The following is a 21,695-nucleotide window of genomic DNA, read 5'->3' as shown; positions in this document are numbered from 1 at the left end:
TTATGTTTACATTTAATTTGCTCTTGAGATGTTGCTTAGATCATTAATTTTTAGTTTCTTTCTTTTTAAAATATAAATATTATGGTGACAGGTTTCCTTCTAAATGTGACTTTAGCAGCATATTGCATTTCAAATGTCTTATTTCTATTATCATTCAGTTCAAACATATTTTCTAATTTTTATTTGACTACTTTTTTGATCCCTGCTGCTGCTGCTGAGTTATATATAAATATGCTGATGAATGTCCAAACATTTGTTTGGAAACTATTTATTTTTTTGTTTTTGATTTATAGTTGAGTCTTCTGTGCTCAAAGATTATATTTTGTGTGATTTCAAGCCTTTTTAATTTGTTGACCTTTGAATTATGGAAAAACATATGGTTAATTGGGCTTCCCTGGTGGGTCAGTGGTAAAGAATCCACCTGCCAAATAAGAGATGTAGGTTTGACCCCAGGTTTGGGAAGATCCCCAGAGAAGGAAGTGGCAACCCTCTCCAGTATTCTTTCCTGGAAAATCCCATGGATAGAGGAGCCTGGCAGGTTACAGTCCATGGGGTCACAAAAGAGTTGGACACAACTTAGTAACTAAACAACAATATGGTTAATATTGATAAATATTACATGTACTTTGAAAGAAATATGTAGTCTGGAATCATTGGATATAGGATTCTATATTTTTAACATAGATCAAGTTCATCCATCATGTTAAAATTTCCCATATTGTATATTTTCCTTGAAATTCTTTCTACCAGTTACTGAGATATATATGTTAGACTTTATTAATAATCATAAATTTGCCTGTTTCTCTTTTATTTTGCCAGTTTTTGATTTACACATTGATTTATTTGCATTTTGAGACTATTATTAAATATTCAGGCAGTTCTCACTTTGTAGCATGGAAACACAAAATGATCATGTGTCCTAAAACTGTACAAAGCAAGCTAAATAATCAATGGGGAAAATTACAATTGTTACATGATATTTTTGTCACAACATTAAAAACTTTTATTTTTAGAAGTATATGTGAAATGAAATGAAAAAATAGTAAAATTTAGCTCATTATAATTTAAAACATTACAGAGAATTAAAGTGTTTCATTTCTTTGTAAAAAATTTTACAAGTATAGTTTTAACAGTTCTTGCCTTTTTATTCTTTATTTTTTGCATCATATGACTTATATTACAAAGCAAGCGATTTTTCTATACTGTTGTGAATTGTAATATTCCTTTCCAAGTTTGATCATCTTCCAACATTTTATGGTACTTTGCACTTTCAATGTTATGAAACATCTCTGAGAGTTCTTTTAATATGAATTTTTTCTTGGCATCATTTCCTCTGGGACATCTTTATCCTTTTTGTCACAACCACTTTTCTCCTTTTTGCTGATAATTTCATTTTCACTAAGTTCCTCTGACTGCAAATACAGAGTCTCTCAAACGGCAGCAGCATCAGCATTCCTGTACTCAGTTATTTCATCTGTAATTCTATTTACCTTTCATTCAAATTTCACCTGTAGCATTATAATTTTTTGTTTCTTTGCTGCACTTTCATCTTTCCTAGAGGATCCCTTCTTTTGATTATCTATTTTTTGTAAAATGTCATGCAGGTAATATGTCAGTGGGAGATAAGACAATGCAGCTGCACATTTTTCTGTCTCTGTGTGAACAGAATAACAAGTACACAGGGACCAATCAATGACAATTTGAAAGAAGAGATGTAATTGGTCACTTTATCACGATTCTCATTGGTTATTTATATGGTGATTTGTGGATGGAAGGACTATTAGTGGAGTTGATACTTTTTGCAGTTACAATTAACATTTTTTGCTAATTGAAATTTGAATCACATTATCTGGTATTACATAACTAAATTGTGATAACTGATATTTGTGAATATGGAAAGTACATAAAGTGAAACTACTGTCAATAGATAATTTTAGAACTTACTACATCTTCCTTGTGGATTATCTTTTTTAACACTAAGAAATGTCTATCTCTAAGAATATTTCTTGCTGCACTATAAACTTGGTATAATATTAGTATAGATATATCTTTTTGTTTGTTTGCATATTGTTTCCTCTTTCATTCTATTACTTTTAATCCTTCTGTGAAATTATATTTAATATACTTTGTTTGAAATCAACATATCTTTATATATATGTAAAAATATAAATAAATCTAAGAAATTGCTATATATATAAATCTAAATTTTTTTATTTTCCAATTGTAGTATTTAGTCTAATTACATTTAATGTAATTAATGATGCTTCCCTGGTGACTCAGTGGTAAAGAATCTGCCTGCCAGTGCAGGAATGCAGGAGATGTGGGTTTGATCCCTGGATCAGGAAGATCGCTTGGAAGGAAATGGCAATCCACTCTAATATTCTTGCCTGGGAAATCCCATGGACAGAGGAGCTTGGCAAGCTACAGTGTGTGGGGTCACAAAAGAGTCAGAAACAATTTAGCAACTAAGCAGTTTTAAATTTACCAGAGAATCATTTGTTGCTCACTTTTCCCTCATAATTTGTATTTTCCTATTTCTTGCCCTTTTTAGATTAAATCAATTCAGGTCAGTCACTCAGTCATGTCCGACTCTTTGTGACCCCGTGGGCTGCAGCATGCCAGGCCTCCCTGTCCATCACCAACTCCCTGAGCTTGCTCAAACTCATGTCCATCAAGTCGGTGATACCATCCAACCATCTCATCCTCTGTCGTCCCCTTCTCCCCCTACCTTCAATCTTTCCCAGCATCAGGGTCTTTTCCAATGAGTCAGTTCTTCACATCAGGTGGCCAAAGTATTGGAGTTTCAGTTTTAGCATCAGTCCTTCCAATGAATATTCAGGATTTATTTCCTTTAGGATGGACTGGTTGGATCTCTGTGCAGTCCAAGGGACGCTCAAGAGTCTTCTGCAACACCATAGTTCAAAAGCATCAATTCTTTGGTGCTCAGTTCAGTTCAGTCGCTCAGTCGTGTCCGACTCTTTGTGACCCCATGAACCACAGCATGCCAGGCCTCCCTGTCCATCACCAACTCCCGGAGTCCACCCAAACCCATGTCCATCAAATTGGTGATGCCATCCAACCATCTCATCCTCTGTCGTCCCCTTCTCCTCCTGCCCTCAATCTTTTCCAGCATCAGGGTCTTTTCCAGTGAGTCAGCTCTTCTCATCAGGTGGCCAAAGAATTGGAGTTTCAGCTTCAACATCAGTCCTTCCAATGAACACCCAGCTTTCTTTATAGTCCAACTCTCACATCCATACATGACTACTGGAAAAACCATAGCTTTGACTAGATGGAACTTTGTCGACAAAGTAATGTCTCTGCTTTTGAATATGCTGTCTAGGTTTGTCATAGCTTTTCTTCCAAGGAGCAAGCATCTTTTAATTTCATGGCTGCAGTCACCATCTACAGTGATTTTGGAGCCCAAGAAAATACAGTCTGTCACTGTTTCCATTGTTTCCCTATTATTTGACATGAAGTGATGGGACCGGCTGCCATGATCTTTGTTTTTTGAATATTGAGTTTTAAGCCAGCTTTTTCACTTTCCTCTTTCACTTTCAAAAAGAGGCTCATTAGTTCTTTGCTTTCTGCCATAAGGGTGGTGTTATCTGCATATCTGAGGTTATTGATATTTCTCCCGGAAATCTTGCTCCCAGCTTGTGCTTCATCCAGCCTGGCATTTTGTGTGATGTACTCTGCATATAAGTTAAACAAGCAGGGTGACAATATCAGCCTTGACATGCTCCTTGCCCAATTCCCTCCTTTTTGAGCCACCTGGGAAGCCCTTAGATTAAATAAGCAGTTTTATTATTTTATTTTCTATTCTATCAATTTGTTGGCTATACTTTTATTCTCTATCTTTGTTACCCTAGAGATTGCAGGCTGTGTACTTAACTGGTTAGAGTCTACTATGAATTAGTATTCTCACAATTTCATAATCAATAAGTAACTTAGAATGCTTTGTCTCTATTTTCTGTTTCCTGGCTTTTTAAAGATAAAATGATTTAATGTTACCTAATATTGACCTTCTCCAGTGCTCTTTGGTCTTTTCTGTATTTCTATGCTTTTCATTTTTATTTAGCTTGAAGAAATTCATTTATTATTATTTTTAATGTGAATCTGCTGGCAGTGAATTCTTCCAGTTTTTGTATAGCTGAAAATACCCTTGACATTTATTTTCAAAGGGTACCTTTGCCTGGTATAGAATTCTAGGTGGCCAGTTGTAGTTTTCACTGATTTAAAGATGTTATTTCATTGCCTTTTTACCTACATACTTTCTCTGGAAAGTTAGTTGAACTTCTGATATATATATTACCTTGAAGGCAATGTCTTTTATTCTCTGGTGCTTTTAACATAATCTTCTTATATTTTGTCTTCAACTTACTGTAATGTTCCTAAGTCTGTTTTTCTTTGCATTTATCTGGCTAAGAGTTTATCAAGCTTCTTGAGTCTATATAGCTTAATGTCCTTGCTTGGTCTTTCATTTTTTGAACACCAAATTACTTTCTGCTGTATATCATTTGTTCCTTTTTTCTTTGTTCTATTTTCCATTCCTTTTGTTCCCCATGCTGCAGCCTCGTTATTTTATGCTGACATATCTTCTGTTTCATTAAACCCAACTTTCACTCCATACAATTGGTTGTTAAACTATTATTAATTTCAGTCATTTTAATTCTAGAACACCTTGCAAAGTGAAGTCGCTCAGTTGTTTCTGACTCTTTGCAACCCCATGGACTGCAGCCTACCAGGCTCCTCCGTCCATGGGATTTTCCAGGCAAGAGTACTGGAGTGGGAATGCCATAGCCTTCTCCGGCACAGAATGTTAGGTTACCTTCAATGTGATTTCTTTTTGAGTCTCTTTAGTCCTGACTGCCTTAGTTGCTCTCAAATGCTTTCAAACTTTCTTTTTTACTTTATTCATATTTTATAACTGTTCTTACCAAGAGTATTGGAGAAGGCAATGGCACCCCACTCCAGTACTCTTGCCTGGAAAATCCCATGGATGGAGGAGCCTGGTGGGCTGCAGTCCATGGGGTCGCTAGGAGTTGGGCACGACTGAGTGACTTCACTTTCAGTTTTCACTTTCGTGCATTGGAGAAAGAAATGGCAACCCACTCCAGTGTTCTTGCCTGGAGAATCCCAGGGATGGGGGAGCCTGGTGGGCTGCCATCAATGGGGTCGCACAGAGTCGGACATGACTGAATCGACTTAGCAGCAGCAGCAACCAAGAGTATGTGTTTTGCTATATGTTACTTCATTGTAATTGGAAGCAAAAATCTACAACTGGAATTTTATTAATGTATAATAGTTAGCTACCATATGTATTTTAGGTTTGCACTCTGTTCTTATTACAAGTGATATAAGAGTAATAATACTTGTATAAGGAAAGTAACTAACATAATTGAAAATTAATATATAAAAGCTATTTTAAAAATTTAGTTTTCACAAATTCACATAATACCAAATAGATGAGGAAGTGATTTTTAAAAATAAGCTGATTAAGTTTTTTTTCAAAGATTTTTTGAGGACTGAATGATTTTTGATTCCTCATTATTTCTTTAATCTCACTTTAATCTTTATTTGATATATGAATATGATTTGTATTCTGTGGATCAGAGACAAATTTATTACAGTGAGAAACAACTGTACTGGAAAGTATTAGCCTTGAAAATGCCTTTCCAAAATCTTTCCTTGTTACTTGCCCAACAAAATTTCTTTCATTTTAGTCCATATTTACTAAGGTAACTTGTCTCTTTTAGTTTTCCTTATCGTTGTTTCTTTAAATCTTGGGTCAATAGACAAAATTATGAGATCTCTTGCATAGCATAAAATGTAGATTATTTTTATTATTTACAATAATAAGTGCACTTTAAAGCCACTCATAGTTCACAATGTGATTTTTCACACACTCTTTTATTTGAACCCCTTAATAGTCCTATGAGTTTGGCAAAGTAGTTGTTTTCCTATTTTATAGATAGGGAAAATCAGAATCAAATACTCAGAGTGCTTTTTCCTAATATCACCCAAGAATAAAAGGGTGAATCTGAAGTTCAGACTCATGCCTCTTGATCTAATCCCATGTTTATTTCTTTACACTATGTTGCGTCATTCAATCAACATTCATTATGCACCTGTGATATGCCAAACCCAGAAATAATCACTGGGAATAAACAGGGAAATATGACATTAGCAAGAAAACAAGTTAAAACATATGTGGACTTGGAAGAAAAGGTTCCCTTTTTTCTTTTGTTGGATTTATTCTAAATTCTTCAAAGACAATATCTGTAGGTCTAGTTCACAGGATTTATTAAGTGCATATTGTAAACTCTAGGTGCCATTAGGGAATAGAGAAACAGAAGGCATGATCCTTCTCAGAAAGTCCTTTGACACTAAGCAATATAGACAACCAATGAAGCAATCTGAAAAGCAAATATTCAATTACTTGTTGTTTGGCTTCACGTGGAGCCCATCATCATAGGCAAAAATCACATGTTCATGTTTATTTTCATTGCTGTTCTAAAATTAAAAGTTAAAATTAAAATTAAAAATTAAAAGCCTCACTCAGGCTAGACTGGTTAGCATTCCTAACAGAAGCCACCAGGTGTTGGTCATAGTATCTTAAATACTAGGGTTCTCCACATTAGTTATAAATTACGGACCACTGCCGGAAACCCTCGCTACATAAAACCTAAAGCCTGTTACCATAATTTCCTTCTTTTCTTTAAGTTCAACCAGCCAAACTCTGCATATGAATCTTCAACAGAAATGCAGTGTATATTTAATTGATTGGATTTCAAAGATGTGAATCCGTAAAACTAGGTGTTAAGAGCATAAAAAGTGACACGTTTATTGTGGTTTAATCTATTCCAGATATCTTATTATCAATTCTTATACAAATTTTTATCAGAGATATGAGTTTTCTAATTCTAAAAATGATTATCTGAAAACTCAGAGATGCTACGCATTTTAGATAACACAGCAGAGGTACAGATAGAATTCAAATTCAAATCCAGCTTATTCCAAAGTCCATGTTTTTTCCTCTATACCAGAAGTTGGGAAATATTTCCTATGAAGAGCCAGATAACAAATATTTTAGGATTTGTGGGCCATTTGGTCTCTGTCACAGTTATAGCTTCCCAGGTGGTGCTAGTGGTAAAGAACTCACCTGCCAATTCAGAAGATGTAAGAGATGCAGGTTTGATTTCTGGGTTGGGAAAATCTCCTGGAGGAGGGCTTGGCAGTCAGCTCCAGTATTCTTGCCTGGAGAAGCCCATGGACAGAGGAGCCTGGTGGGCTACAGTCTATAGGGTCGCACAGAGTCAGACACGACGGAAGTGACTTAACACACAGTTACTTAACACCGCTGTTTCAGAGTGAAAGTAGTGTAGACAATACAGAAATGAATGAGCATGGTTGTGCTGTAATAAAATTATACTTATGAACACAAAAATTTCCATTTCATACAATTTTCACATTATTCACATTATTTTTCCTTGAATTTTTTTTCAACCATTTCAAAATGCAAAAGTCATTCGTAGCTCACAGACCATAAAAAACAGGCAGTGGGTCAGTTTTGGCCCATGGGGTATAGAGTCTGACCTCCGCTGTATTTCTAGTTTCCAGTCCACTGCCTAAAATGAACAAAATCTTGTATTGTAGAGGGATTCGATGATGAATGAATCTTCACCCTTAAGGTACATACTCCTCAGCGGTCATATTTACGCAACTACCATAGAAGACAAAATGCTATGCTACAAATACAGTTAAGTGTAAAATAGACTCAAAAGGACCTGGTGATTGATTGGACATAGGGAGACAGAGATAGGTTTATCTCAAATGGAATTTCCCCATTCATCTAATCTTCCACACCCCTCTATACCCCACCCCCCAACACACACATATACACATTCTAGGATTTAGAAATTTTAGTCATAACAGATTGCTTTCAGTGCTGGAAAACACCAAAGTTTTTATATTTCCATAGCCTTTCAGGTAAGGAGTTCATGTTTTTTCTTCTTGGTAAGTGCTTTCTCCACTTTGACTTTCCAAAAAACACATACTAATCTTCTAAGATGTAGCTCAAGGATTACTTCTATTATAAGGCCTAGACTTTTCTGAATTTCTCTCCCAAACCCTACTCAGTATGTGTAATTAATCTCTTCCTCCTATGTGCTTCCTCAATAAACATTTCTATCACAGTTCCTATACACTTGCAAATAATCCATAGTTCAAAGAAGACTTTATAGGGAAATTAGAAAATATTTTGAGTTGAATGAAAATAAAATAATAATGTCAAATTTTATGGGATGCAATTAAAGCAATGTTACAGGGAAATTTATAGCTTTAAATGTCTGTGTTTGGCAGGAGGCAGGGGGTGGGGAGGTAGTTAGAGTGGGGGGAAAGCATTATAAAGGGCTTCCCCGGTGGTTCAGATGGTAAAGAATCTGCCTGGAATGCAGAAGACTCAGGTTTGATCCTTGGGTCAGGAAGATCCCCTGGAGAAAAGAATGGCTACCCAATCTACTATTTTTGCCTGGAGAATTCCATGGCCAGAGGAGCCTGGCAGGCTAAGGTCCATGGAGTCACAAAGAGTCAAACACAACTGAGTGACTAAGACTTCTATTTTTTCAAGCATTATAAAATCAATAATCAATTTTCACCTGAAGTAATTGGAAAGAGAGCAAATAAAAACCAAAGTAAAAATAAAAAGGAGATAACAAAGAGCAAAAGTCAGCCAAGTAGAAAAAAAAATTCCCGTATCATCACTGTTATTTTATTTTCTCTAGAAATAGCAGTAGTGCAATTTGACTTTTAGTTTATACTTTATGAGATATAAAATAAATGAAATATAAAACATGAAAAAAAGATTTAAAATTTAAATCATTTTCTCATAAACTGAATTAACATCTAAAGAGAAAAACAACCTGAAAATTATTTTATCTATTTTTTTGTAGTTTTGTCTCTTAAAATTTCGTCTTTAACATATTTAAAATTCATTTTCATATGTAGAATACAATAGAGTCCCACTTTGTTTTCTAAATACAATAAGCCAGTTTTTCTAACTCTATCCATTAAAACTTTAATCCTTACCCTGATAATTTGTAGCACTACATTAACTATATACTAGTTTCTGGAATATTCAAGAGCCAGTTTTTAAACATTCTGTTCTATTCCATTGATCTACTTTTCCACTCCTTACACCAGCAATACAATACACTGTTTCTATTACTATAACTTTTTACTATGTAAAGCATTTCTGGTGGAGCATATCCTCCCCCCTTTCCACTTTTTTGTATATCTTTTTTCAAAATTGAATTAGCTATTCATTATCCACTTATTTCATATTATTCACTTATTTCACATTATTCACTTATTTTCCAATTTTAGAATAAGCTTTGGATAGTTTCTTCCACTTCTTGAAAAGCATACTGGTACATATGAGCTGAATTTAATCAAACACTTGATTTTCACCATTTGGTATGATCTTGTGATTTCTCTTCTTTGATCCATCATTATGTTGAATCACATTGATGGATTTCTTTTTTAAGATATCAAATCATGTTTGCCTTTGTGAATGAACCTGCTTGTTTTTTTATATATAATATTTAAGCATACTCTTGGATTTTACTGATTTTTAATCTTGGATTCCTACTTTTACATTTATATGTGAAATTAGTTTATATATTTCTTTTTTGAATATTCAGAATATACAACTCTTATAAAATTGTTTGGGCAGTTTTTCCTCCTTTCTATTTTTTGAAACCTCTTGCATAAAATAAGAATTATCTGTTCCTTCAAAATTTGTCAGAACCCACCCGTAAAACCAATTAAACCTGGTTCGGCTCATTTGGCTCATCTCTGTTATGTTATGGCTCATCTCTGTTTTAGGTATAGTTATCACTCCCTTTATATTGGAATTTTTTGAACCTTCCTTTTCTCTTGTTTTCTTAATTACACATGCCTGGTACTTCTTCAAAGAACAAATTTTAGTTTTATTCATTTCTGTTTTTATTCTAGTTGCTATTCTCCAGTTCACTGATTTCTGTCCTTCTCTTTATTATTTCCTCCCTTCCTGTTTTTCTGGATTTACACTGATGTTCTTTTTTAGCTTCTTGTGTTGGACACTTGGATAATTTGTTTTCACTGTTTCATAAATTTTCCCTCTAGATGTTATTTTAACTGTAGTCCATGAATACTGATATATAGTTCTTTTATTGTCAATGAGTCCTAAGTATTTTTTATACCTCATAATTTCTTTTTGAAGTTGTGAAATTTTAATAGCGTTTTGTTTCTAGCCCTGATTTTTCAGAACATAACAACTTTAATTGTGCCAGTTATGTCAGTAACAGAGTTTTACTTCTCTTCCACTTGGCCGAACAGTTTTTTAGGAAGTACTTAAATAGTGAGCCTTTATTCATTCAGAAATTAAGGACCAGTCTGTACTAGAGATGTATTAGAGATTCTCCTAGTTGGTCAAAAACTCTTACCATTTTTCTCTATTTTTTCTTAATATATATATACAGAAATATCTACAAAATCCTTTTTCCTTTCCTCTTTTCTTATTTTAAAAATTTGTGTTCTTTGCTCTTCTTTCTTCTATTCTTTATTTTCAAATTATTTATTTATCATTTAATTGAGGCATAACTGACATACAAGATTATTTTAGTTTTAGGTGTAAAACATAATGATTCAATATTTGTATATATTGGGAAATGATCACCAGAGTGAGTCTAGTTAACCTCCATCACCATACTTACAGTTTTTTTCTTGTGATGAGAGCTTTTAAGATTGACTCTTTTAGCAACTTTCAAATATGCAGTACATTATTAACTGCCATGCAGCACAGTACATCCCCTTGACTGTGTTTTATAACTGAAAGTTTGTACATTTTGACTCTCTTCATCTACTTTGTCCACTCCCTAATCCCCACCTCTGGCAAACACTAATCTGTTCTCTGTATCTATGAGCTTGTTTTTTTCCCCTTTTTAAAAAATCCCATATCTAAGTGAGATCATAGAGTATTTGTCTATCTCTGTTATTTTACTTAGCATAAAGCCCTTGAGTTCCGTCCATGTTGTCACAAATGGTAAGATCTCCTTCTTCTTTATGACTGAATATATGTCTACACACACAAACACACACACACCACATTTTCTTTATATATCCATCTATCGTTAGACACTTAGGTTGTTTCCATATATTGGCTATTGTAAGTAACATTACAGTGAACATGAGGGTGCATATATATTTTTGAGTTAGTCTATTCATTTTCTTTGGCTAAATATACAGAAGTGGAACTGCTGGATCACATGGTGGTTCTATTTTTCAAAATGTTTTGAGGAAACTCCGAACTACTTTCCTTAGTGGCTACACCAATATACATTCCCATCAACAGTGCACAGAGTTACCCTTTCTCCACGTCTTTGTCAATACTAGTTGCTTCTTACCTTTTTGATAGTAGTCATTCTAGCATTTTTCAGAGTACAGGTCTTTCACCGCCTTGATTAAATTTATTTCTAGGTATTTTATTCATTTTATACAGTTGGAAATGGAACAGTTTTCTTAATTTTTTTTTCTGATAGTTTATTAGTGTTTAGGAATGCAACCAATTCTATGTATTGATTTTGTATCCTGCAGCTTCACTGAATTCACATTAGTTCTAATAATTTTTTGGTGGTGTCTTTAGGTTCTATATATAAAATCATATCATCTGCAAATAGTGACAGTTTTACTTCTCCCTTTCCAATTAAGATACCTGTTATTTATTTTTCTTGCCTAATGTTCTGGCTGCTGCTGCTAAGTCACCTCAGTCGTGTCCAACTCTGTGCGACCCCATAGATGGCAGCCCACCAGGCTCCTCTGTCCCTGGGATTCTCCAGGCAAGAACACTGGAGTGGGTTGCCATTTCCTTCTCCAATGCATGAAAGTGGAAAGTGAAAGTGAAGTCGCTCAGTCCTGCCTGACTCCTAGCAACCTCATGGACTGCAGTCTACCAGGCCCCTCCGTCCATGGGACTCCCCAGGCAAGAGTACTGGAGTGGGTTGCCATTGCCTTCTCCAATGTTCTGGCTAGAATAACCAGTACCATGTTGAATGCTGCTGCTGCTGCTAAATCGCTTCAGTCGCGTCCGATTCTGTGCGACCCCATAGACGGAAGCCCACCAGGCTCCCCCGTCCCTAGGATTCTCCAGGCAAGAACACTGAAGTGGGTTGCCATTTCCTTCTCCAATGCATGAAAGTGAAAAGTGAAAGGGAAGTCGCTCAGTCGTGTCCAACTCTTAGCGACCCCATGGACTTCAGCCTACCAGGCTCCTCCATCCATGGGATTTTCCAGGCAAGAGTACTGGAGTGGGTTGCCATTTCCAACAGAAGTGGCAAAATTGGGCATCCTTGTCTTTTTCCTGATCTTGGAGGAAAAGTTTTCAACTTTTCACCACTGATAGGATGTTAGCTGTGGATTTGTCATATATGGTCTTTATTATGTTGAGGGTTATTCCCTGGATATCCACTTTGTTGAGAGTTTGTATCATAAATATATGTTGAATTTTGTCAAATGTTTTTTCTGCATCTATTAAGATGATCATATTGTTTTTATTCTTCATTTTCTTAATGTGGTGTATCATGTTGGTTGATTTGCAAATGCTAAACTATCCTTTCATCTCTGGAGTAAATTCCACTCTGTCATGGTGTATAATCCTCTTAATGTAATGTTGAATTTGGTTTGCTAATATTTTGTTAAGGATTTTTCCATTTATATTCATCAGGGATATTAACCTGTAATTTTCTTTTCCTGTGGTATCCTTGTCTGGTTTTGGTACCAGGCTAATGCTGGACTCATGAAATGAGTTTGAAAGTATTCCCTCCTCTTCTGTGTTCTGAAGAGTTCAAGAAGAATTGGCTTTAATTCTTGGAAAGTTTGGTAGAATTCACCAGTATAGATGTCTCATCCTGGACATTTTTGTAGAGAGTTTTTAAATTAATGATTCAGTCTCCATACTAGTTATTGGTCTGTTCAGATTTTCTATTTCTTCATTACTTGTCTTTGGAAAGTTGTATGTTTCTAGTAATTTATCCATTTCTTCTGGGTTGTTTAATTTGCTAGTGTATAATTATTTGTAGTAATCTCTTCTGATCCTTTATGTTTCTGTGGTACCTGTTGTAACATTTCCTGTTTTATTTATGATTTTATTTGAACCCTCTCTCATTTTCTTCTTGGTAAGTCTGACTAAAGGTTTATCAGTCTTGCTGATCTTTTAAAAAAATCATGTCTTGGTTTTATTGATTTTTTTCTATTGTCTTTCTATTCTCTATATTATTTATTTCTGTACTGACTTTAATCCCTTCCTTCTACTGTCTTTGGGCTTTGTTCTTTCTTCTTTTGCTAGTTCCTTTAGGTGTAAAGTTAGGTTGTTAATCTAAAATTTTTCTTACGTCTTGAGGCAGCCATTTATTTCTATGAACTTCTCTTATAACTGCTTTAGAATTGAACTTATTTACTTTTAAAGTAATTGATAAATATGTACTTTCTGACATTTTGTTAATTATTTTCTTGTTGTTTTGTAGTTTCTCTTCTTACTAGTTCTTCTCTTGCTTCCTTTGTGGCTTGATGACTTTTAAGAATGATATACTTAGTTTCCTTTTCATTATCTTTTTTGTATCTATTACAGGTTTTCTGTATCTATTTCAGTCCAAGACTATATTCAAGTCATACTTATACTAAATTTTTTTCTCTGACATTTAAATTTATATGGTGTGCTGTTTTTATTTTGCTAGTGAAAGTGACAATTCTTTTTTTTTATTTCTGACAATTCTTTTTTTTTATTTCACAAATTGGAAGGTAAGCCTCTATTCAAAGATTCATCCGGAAAACTATAACCATCCAGAAAACTGTCCAGATATCATAATTTAGCAAAAAAAAAGAAAATTCATGTGTAGAAGTTACCTAGGCTAGCCACAATTTCTTTGACATTATTTGTAGAAAAGTTGGCAAGGTCTTTTGTCAGAATCTATTAACTTAATATAGAATTCTAAAAATGTTAGTTATCTGAATTTCAATCTTTTATGGGAAAGGTGCAACAAATTAGTCAGGGATTTAGAAACTGACAAAAATGTACGCTCAGAGGAATATTGTAAGCTCTGTTTTTACCATTTATCAGTCATGACCTTATATAATCATATATCCTTCTTTGGCATCATTTTTCTTTGAATTAAAATGAGGTGTTTGGGCTAGGTGATTCCTTTCAGCTCTGTTATATTTCAAGCTTGATGGTGAATTTTAGAAAGGATAATATAATAAATAAGTATGATCAATAAGATAATTGTAGTCAGGCTACTAAATGATAAGGACAAAGATAATCATATCTATTGATTCTTTTTGAGTTTTGCTACTTAAAACCTGATTGGCTTCCAAAAGCCTCAGTGTCACCTACGAACTAGGTAGAAATACAAATCTCAGCTGTATTAAATCAGAATCTTTAGTTTAACATGATTCTCAGGTGATTTGTATGCACATTAAGGTTTAAGGAGCTCTACAGGGTTAGTATCTCATCAGTAAAATAACTGATGTTCAAAATGATGCCTCCAATTATGAAAATTCACTTAAGTAGAGGATCCTGTTTTTAAGAGGGAAGAAAATTTTTTAATATATATTGGGATTATTTCTATGCACATGCTTTAACTTCTGAAAAGTTCTTGCTTTCCAAAATAAAATTTTCTCCTTGGAAAATTAACCTAGGTAAATTCCTACAGTCCCTGGGAATCCTAAGAAAACAAATATGACTATGCATATATAATTTTCACTTCCATCAAAAATTAGCCTAATGCATTGAAAGAAGAATTTCATCTCTCCTTGGCTAAGCAGTTTAGCTCCAGAGATAAAGGACTCATTTTCCATTTTCCTATCTGATTGCTACTAATGCAACTTGATTGATTTTACATGGAAACTTTTGCAGGCCCTAGATATGACAACTTAGCAGATTCTAAGTTTCATAAATACTTGGAATAGCAATTTTCTTTCAGTCAGAAGGAAAGATTTCCTGGCTCCACAGTGAATCCCTCATCCCCTCACTTACGCAGTCTAGTTCCCAAGAGACCCTTCATTATCAATATTTCTTAATATGTTTTCACATTCTCAGATTTTGTCTTAAGTGGAGTTTCCCCAGGATTCAGACTATGAGATAAAGATTTGTACGCAGGAAGTTTACCAAGAACTTTCTTTGGGATCAATACCTAGGGGAGAATGAAAGATCCAGGAGTTGGCAGAGAGAGGAGTAGGACTGTGAAACATTTACACAAAGGTTTCAGCATCCCACAGGGAACTAGGATGGCCCTTCAGAGTTATCCCACTTTGTATACCACACAATCCTATCAAAAGGTCATTAGACATGGGGTTCTCCTCTCCCCCTACTCCAGGGAAGTGGCATGACCTTGTGGAGGCTTTCTTTCTCTGAAGGCAGAGACGTGATATGAGCTGAATGCTCAGTCATGAAGAAGGGGATTTTTGTGGCACACCACAGTATTCACTACAGATTTGAGTTTTGCCTTTATGATCCCCCTCTGAGTCTCACAAGTTCTTCTAACACAAAGTTTCTGCAGACTTAGTCCTGGTGTCTAAAATCACAGCTGAAGAGATGCTATTAGAAGGAACCAAGCAATAAGTTGATTTTGGTCTGAGCCCTTCCACTGACCTGTCAAACCATACCCTGTCATATGCCTCCTCCTGGATAATTGGGGTCATAATAGAGATTTCTTCTTCATTTCATAAGATTTACAAGTTGACCTCATTCTTCTGAAAAAAGAACTACATAAGCTCATGATATTTATAACCTTACTTGTATGATGACGGGATAATGCTAGAAATCATGTGGACTTTGACCAATATCCAGAGAGACAGGGGTTTGGGCACCAGAAGAAAGTCATACTCTGTTGAAAACTCTTCCCACATTTTGACCCACATCCTCAAGTAGACAGGCCACCAAGAAATCTCAAGTTCAGAGGCAAGACCTATTACCTCTCACCTTCCCCTCATCTGTTAGATTTGGACTTCAGGTTAGATACCTTGAAAGTTTCAGAGTTAGTCTCTCCATTCTCAAATTTCTGAAGTCTACATAGACAGTAATATTATCAGAGTAAAATTGCCAGTATTTGATAATTTTTCACCTACAAAAAAAAAGGCATATGGTTCAACCAACAGTGTAAGCATCCTTAATCTAATTTCTATTGACCCTACTTGAACTGTGAATGGCTTTCAAAGGGTTCTCTTAGCTCCCTGAAATAGTATCATGTTTTTATACCTAAGTATTTATGTGACTTCACTTTTTGTGGAGAGAGAGGGCACACATGTCAACAAGTTTTCTAAGAACTTTGTGATTTTCTGCTCACCAAAATTAGGAACCCTTGGGCAGTCAAAATAATACAGAAAACCCAAATTCCTGTCTAACATTCATGTTGGAGAAAGTCACTTAATCTCTCAGAATCCTACCTTCCACTTCTATAATATAACCTTTGAATCCTAGGGATATTATAGTAAAAAATAAAATAAAATAATGTCTCAAATAGGAACAAAAACCCAATGAGCTTAATGGAGGCTCCAGTAAAGCGTGGTTGGGGAATTGTAAAGTACTTACAGACTGAAAGCAGTATGTGCCCACTTTCTCCTGTTCAAGGGCCTTCCCTTTCTCTCTGAAATCAGGAAGTGCCATAGATGAATGAAAATGGAAAGGCACACAGAAAAAAATAACATCTCAGCAACTAACCAAAAACATTTTAAAACCTCAGAGAAGATTCTTTTCAAGTTTGTGGTATAGTTTCAGGGTTTGCTGTCCAGGGACCACCGCAAAGGATGACCTGAACGTCAAGATGCTTGGTTTAGGAGTCAATTAAGTGTGTTTGTACCCAGCACGCAGACTAAAGAGGGATTTCTTAAGCCCAAAAAAGTTCTACACCAGGGACGCATTCTTTCAGTCTTACCCTGTAGCAGTGGCCAGAAGTCAGATCCGGCAGTTAATGTGCAGACTTTGGATGGCAAGCAACTGAGGGCATGGGCTCGTTTTCCATTTCTGTCTGTCAGTTGGTTTCTATCTATCTATCTGCCTATTATCTATCTAATTCATACTCTCTCTGTTTCAAAGTATTTTGCTAGAGATTCACTGAGCTAATTTTACTGGCTATCATTCTATCTTTAGGCCATTCCTCAGTCCTCTCTGAGAATCAATTGCTTTTCTAAAAGATCTTGCCTTCTTTTGATATCTAACTATAGTTTGTCTTCTTCATAAAAGCCACGTTCAAGTTAATTTTATATGGCCCTGTAATACATAAATGCAATTTTCTTGTTAAAACGAGCAATAAAATATTACAAATAAAGCTAACAATTCCCTTGACCTCTTAGCATCTTGGACTTTTCTCTTGGGGGCATGCCTGGTACTCATTTCAGATTTGCATAGTCCCCAATTAGCTGCCTCTAGTGTATTTTGTCTAGAAGGGGGCAGCTGTTCGCACTGTGCATTTGGTGTGGTGATTAGAGGAGTGTCTTTCTTACGTAGTGACAATGGTGGTGTGAGGTTAGAATAAGCAGAGTTTCGTGCTGCCAGGTTTTCTGCTCTAGACACTACCTACTTTTGTTTAAGAACACAAAATTCATTGTTTATTTCATATAAAGTAAAAATAGCCTAGACTGTTATATAAATTAAAATAGATGTGACTTGGCTGTAGAAAGAGCAGCTTTGAAAAATATCATGTTTGTTCAAATACAGAATGCATTTTAGTATTCTAATTATGCTGTCAATTCTAGAAATGTCTTTGTTTATATCTACAGCAAAAGTAGATTTTTAATAAACACATATTGAACTGAATTTTTTTAATGTCTATTAAAAGTTATGTATTCAAAATGTATTTTTCATAGATTCCATATATAAAGTAGAGATGCATTCTATACCAAGAGCCTCAAATATTGCCAGTTTCTATGGAAGGAGAACCTGCAGTACCAATTCACACCTACAAGTGCCATTTTAAAACAGCATATGTGAGATTCTTAAGCCTATAAATTTCAGAAAAGCATAATTCTCTATATACCAAACTACATAGTTGTGTGTTTAATTTAAATGTTTCTTCTTTATCCTGTTCTTCCTAAAGTGTAAACAGAATTTTTTAAAAGTATTCCTTTTTGGAAATAAAAATTCTTGAGCATTGAGTCTTTACTAGATTATAGGCATTATCTTTGTGCTTTCACATGATTTCATTTCATCCTCATAGTAGCCGAGTGAGATGGGTAGTATGTCTGCTCCTCAGGTGTGGAAAAGAAGAACCCTAGGCTCAGAGAGGAGAAATGGATTGTCAAAGTTAGTTTACCCAGCTAGTAAAACAGGGCTGGGACTATTCCAGGTGGCACAGTGGTAAAGAATCCACCTGCCAATGCAGGAGACATGGGTTCAATCCCTAGGTCAGGAAGATCCCCCTAAAAAGGAAATGGCAATCCACTCTAGTGTCCTTGCCTGGGAAATCCCATGGACAGAGGAGCCTGGCAGGCTATTTATAGTCCATAGGGTCCCAAAAGAGTCGGACATGACTGAGCGACTAAACAACAACAATAAAGATGGGCTAAGAGTTAAACCCAGGGTTCTGCCTGGCCATCCCTCCCTTCGGAATGGTGCACTTACTAGATTCCTTTACCGTGGTTAGCATTCATTGCGCAGACTTGAACCGGTCTCTGGTTTGAGGTTCTAATAGTTATATGACAGAGTTCTACTTCTTTGCATTTGAGTTGCTCCTGTGGGGGCATATTCAGTATTCAGATGAGAATGAAGTGTGGCTACCTCTCTTGTGTCACTGTGAGAGGAAATGCCCAAGACTGGGCATCCTGTACCGTGATCAGACGTTCCTCTGCCAGGGTCTCACTTGTGGTTTTCCTACTAAAGCCACGGCCGGGAAATCCTGGCATAACCACTTCCCACAAATCACAAATCAAGGCACAGAGACACTGCCACTGCCACAGGAACAGGCTTTAAGGTTCAAAGTGATTTGGGATTCAAAGACCCTTAGAGTAAGGCAATGCAAAATGAGTCAGAGGTTTTGGGCACAGGCCCTCAAGACAGAGAAATCCACAGCATAAGGCCTACTAATTAGTTTCAGGTGGGTGGTGTCTATTTGGGGACCCAACAGAAAGTGGGAAAACTGAGCCCTCCTGTTCCTCATTGAAGCCACCCCACTCTTCGAGTCTGAGACCTATTCGGGTAAAGCCACCAGGTACTTGTTTGGGCTCTGTTTGTTCCTGGCTCAGGAAACAACCCAGAGCTTTCTTCCAGTACTTGGGTCTCTTTTGTGGTGTATGAAAAGGAAGAGGTTGTGGGCGTTCCCGGGGGACTTTGATGTCGTCTGGGGGCTGGAGTTGAGGGCTTTGCGTTAGGCTCCTGGTTAACTTATGGTGTGTTTCATGTCTAGCCCTCATCTAGCCAGGAACAAAGGACCTCGTATTGCAGGCCATAACCTATGGGTCTGGAAGTTTTTTAAGTTATAAAGAAATATTTACTACTTCAAAGAGGGGAAATGAAAAGGGGGCGGGGAATGACACTGCAAAAAAAATAGAGCAGTGGCTGGTCTTTCCCTCAAAGGAGGAGAGCAAGAAGGGAGAGTTGTGCTACACTGACCGCTGAGAATCATAAAATCACCCTCATTAAGCCGGCAGTGCAAATGGACACTCTATAAACATACCACCAAGGCTCAGGGAGAGTGGGTCTGTGGACAAGGAAAAATTCTCGTTAAAATAGAAAACATGTTTGACTCTCCTGCTCCCCATTTTAAGAAAAGCCCTCTGCCTTTAGATGTTGTACCCTGCTCTGACACTGAGGACAGTGTTTGGGGGGCTCTATCCCTTTCAGAAGGCTTCCCTGGTACCTCAGCTGGTAAAGAATCTGCCTGCAATGCAGGAGACCCCAGTTTGATTCCTGGGTCCACAAGATCCCCTGGAGAAGGACTAGGCTACCCACTCCACTATTCTTGGGCTGCCTTCATGGCTCAGACAGTAAATAATCCACCTGCAATGTGGGACATCTGGGTTCGATCCTTGGGTCAGGAAGATCCCCTGGAGGAGGGCATGGCAACCCATTCCAATATTCTTGCCTGAAGAATCCTCATGGACAGAGGAGCCTGGTGGATTACAGTCCATAGGGTTGCAAAGAGTCAGATACAAGTGAGAGAGTAAGCATAACACAGCACATCCCTTTCAGAACCTGATACAAAGCTAGAGAAGTACATACAGACTGTTGTACATTCTAACCCTAGATTCAAAGAAAGCAGCAACCATGCAACACCAGGGAAGATGGGAGATGACTCTCAATATCTCAATGTTAAGAGTAACATTGAGCTCTAGGAAATAAGAAAAAAGTAGAATTGCAACATCAGATAATGGAAGATGAGTTCTTCAGGTCATTCCTCAATATCTGAAATGTTTTATTTTAAAGGATTTTTAGGGACAAGACTGCTTCATTGTTAATTAGTCTAGCCATCTAGACTATTTCTTACAGAAAACTGAATTTTCCTGTGAATTTTCAGCGCTGGCTTATTTTCCAGCCATGGATAGGGTAAATGTTGTGCCTAGGGCACCAGAAGAATAAGAAGCAGCAGTTTGGCAGCATCTAGTTTCTGAAGCAACAGACTCTGCAGTAACCTTTCTCCTGTATCATAGTTGAAATGCTAAGTGAGAGGTTCTGATAACAATTTTAAGGGGGAGACAAGGAGACAGGGAGGGTTTCCCTGGTGGCTCAGTGGTAAAGAATCCGCCTGCCAAGGCAGGAGACACAAGTTCGATCCCCGGGTCAGGAAGATTCCCCTGGAGAAGAAAATGGCTACTGACTCCAATATTCTTGCCTGGGAAATCCCATGGATAGAGGAACTGGCGGGCAACAGTCCATGGGGTTGCAAAAGAGTCAGATGTGACTTAGTAACTAAACAACAGCAACAAAGGAGATAGGGAAGTATAATTAGCTATGCCAGTTGAGAACAAAGCGTTAGCTTGGTGATCATCTTGTCCACGTCTCTCACATTGGAGATAGGGAGGTATTGGCTGGCTATACAGTGGTTTACTGTCTCCAGCAATGGTCTCCTTGAGTGATCTTTTAGAGAGGTATAAAGAAAGATTCAGGTAAAAAAGAACTGGTTGAAGTAAAAAGTCTCAGAAAAAAATTGGACTCTCAGTAGCTGAAAGTTAGCTACTTTCCAGCTAATTTTTACTTTTGATAAGACCATGGCTATCCTTCTGTGCCTACTCCATGTTTTTTTCCCATTTGTAAAGGAGAAGGGAGTTCTTATCTTCTAAGTGGCGAGCTATTTGAGAGGGATAAAAGTAGTGTGACATGTGCCTTAAGAGCCCACTGGAAATAATGGCTCGTACATATATGTGCTTGTGCCTAGGTTTGTTTCAATAGACCAGGAGTGGCCACAGCAATTTTCATTTTCTTGGCATCTGATGGCCTGGTACCTGGGGGACGTCAGCGGCCAACAGTGACCCTTTACCTGACCGATGTCAGTGGAAACAACCACTCTCTTGGTGAGTCTGACAGTTATCCCTTTAGGGCCACCAGAGGACAATCCAGTAGACACAGGATTCAGCTCGATGTCTGTCTCTGATATTATTTGAGACCTTGTTACATCATATAGCTATTGAGAAGATAAAAATGAACACTAGGTATGGAAACTTGATGCTACACA

General features: G+C 36.6%; 1 protein-coding gene across 2 annotated transcripts in view; it reads left to right on the top strand.

Annotated features, from left to right (window-relative positions):
• Positions 1-21,695, top strand: part of PAPPA2 (pappalysin 2) — a 301,087-nt gene that overhangs the window by 157,968 nt on the left and 121,424 nt on the right. For both annotated transcript variants that reach the window (XM_043485179.1, XM_043485180.1), the window contains one exon: positions 21,399-21,534. In XM_043485179.1, the coding sequence (XP_043341114.1) occupies positions 21,399-21,534 (136 nt within the window). The remainder of the gene's footprint in view (positions 1-21,398; positions 21,535-21,695) is intronic.

The sequence above is a fragment of the Cervus canadensis genome, chromosome 13, assembly GCF_019320065.1.
Source record: "Cervus canadensis isolate Bull #8, Minnesota chromosome 13, ASM1932006v1, whole genome shotgun sequence".
NCBI lineage: Eukaryota > Metazoa > Chordata > Mammalia > Artiodactyla > Cervidae > Cervus > Cervus canadensis.
The sequence above is the reverse complement of the archived record's forward strand: the minus strand, read 5'-3'. Positions and strand labels throughout refer to the sequence as shown.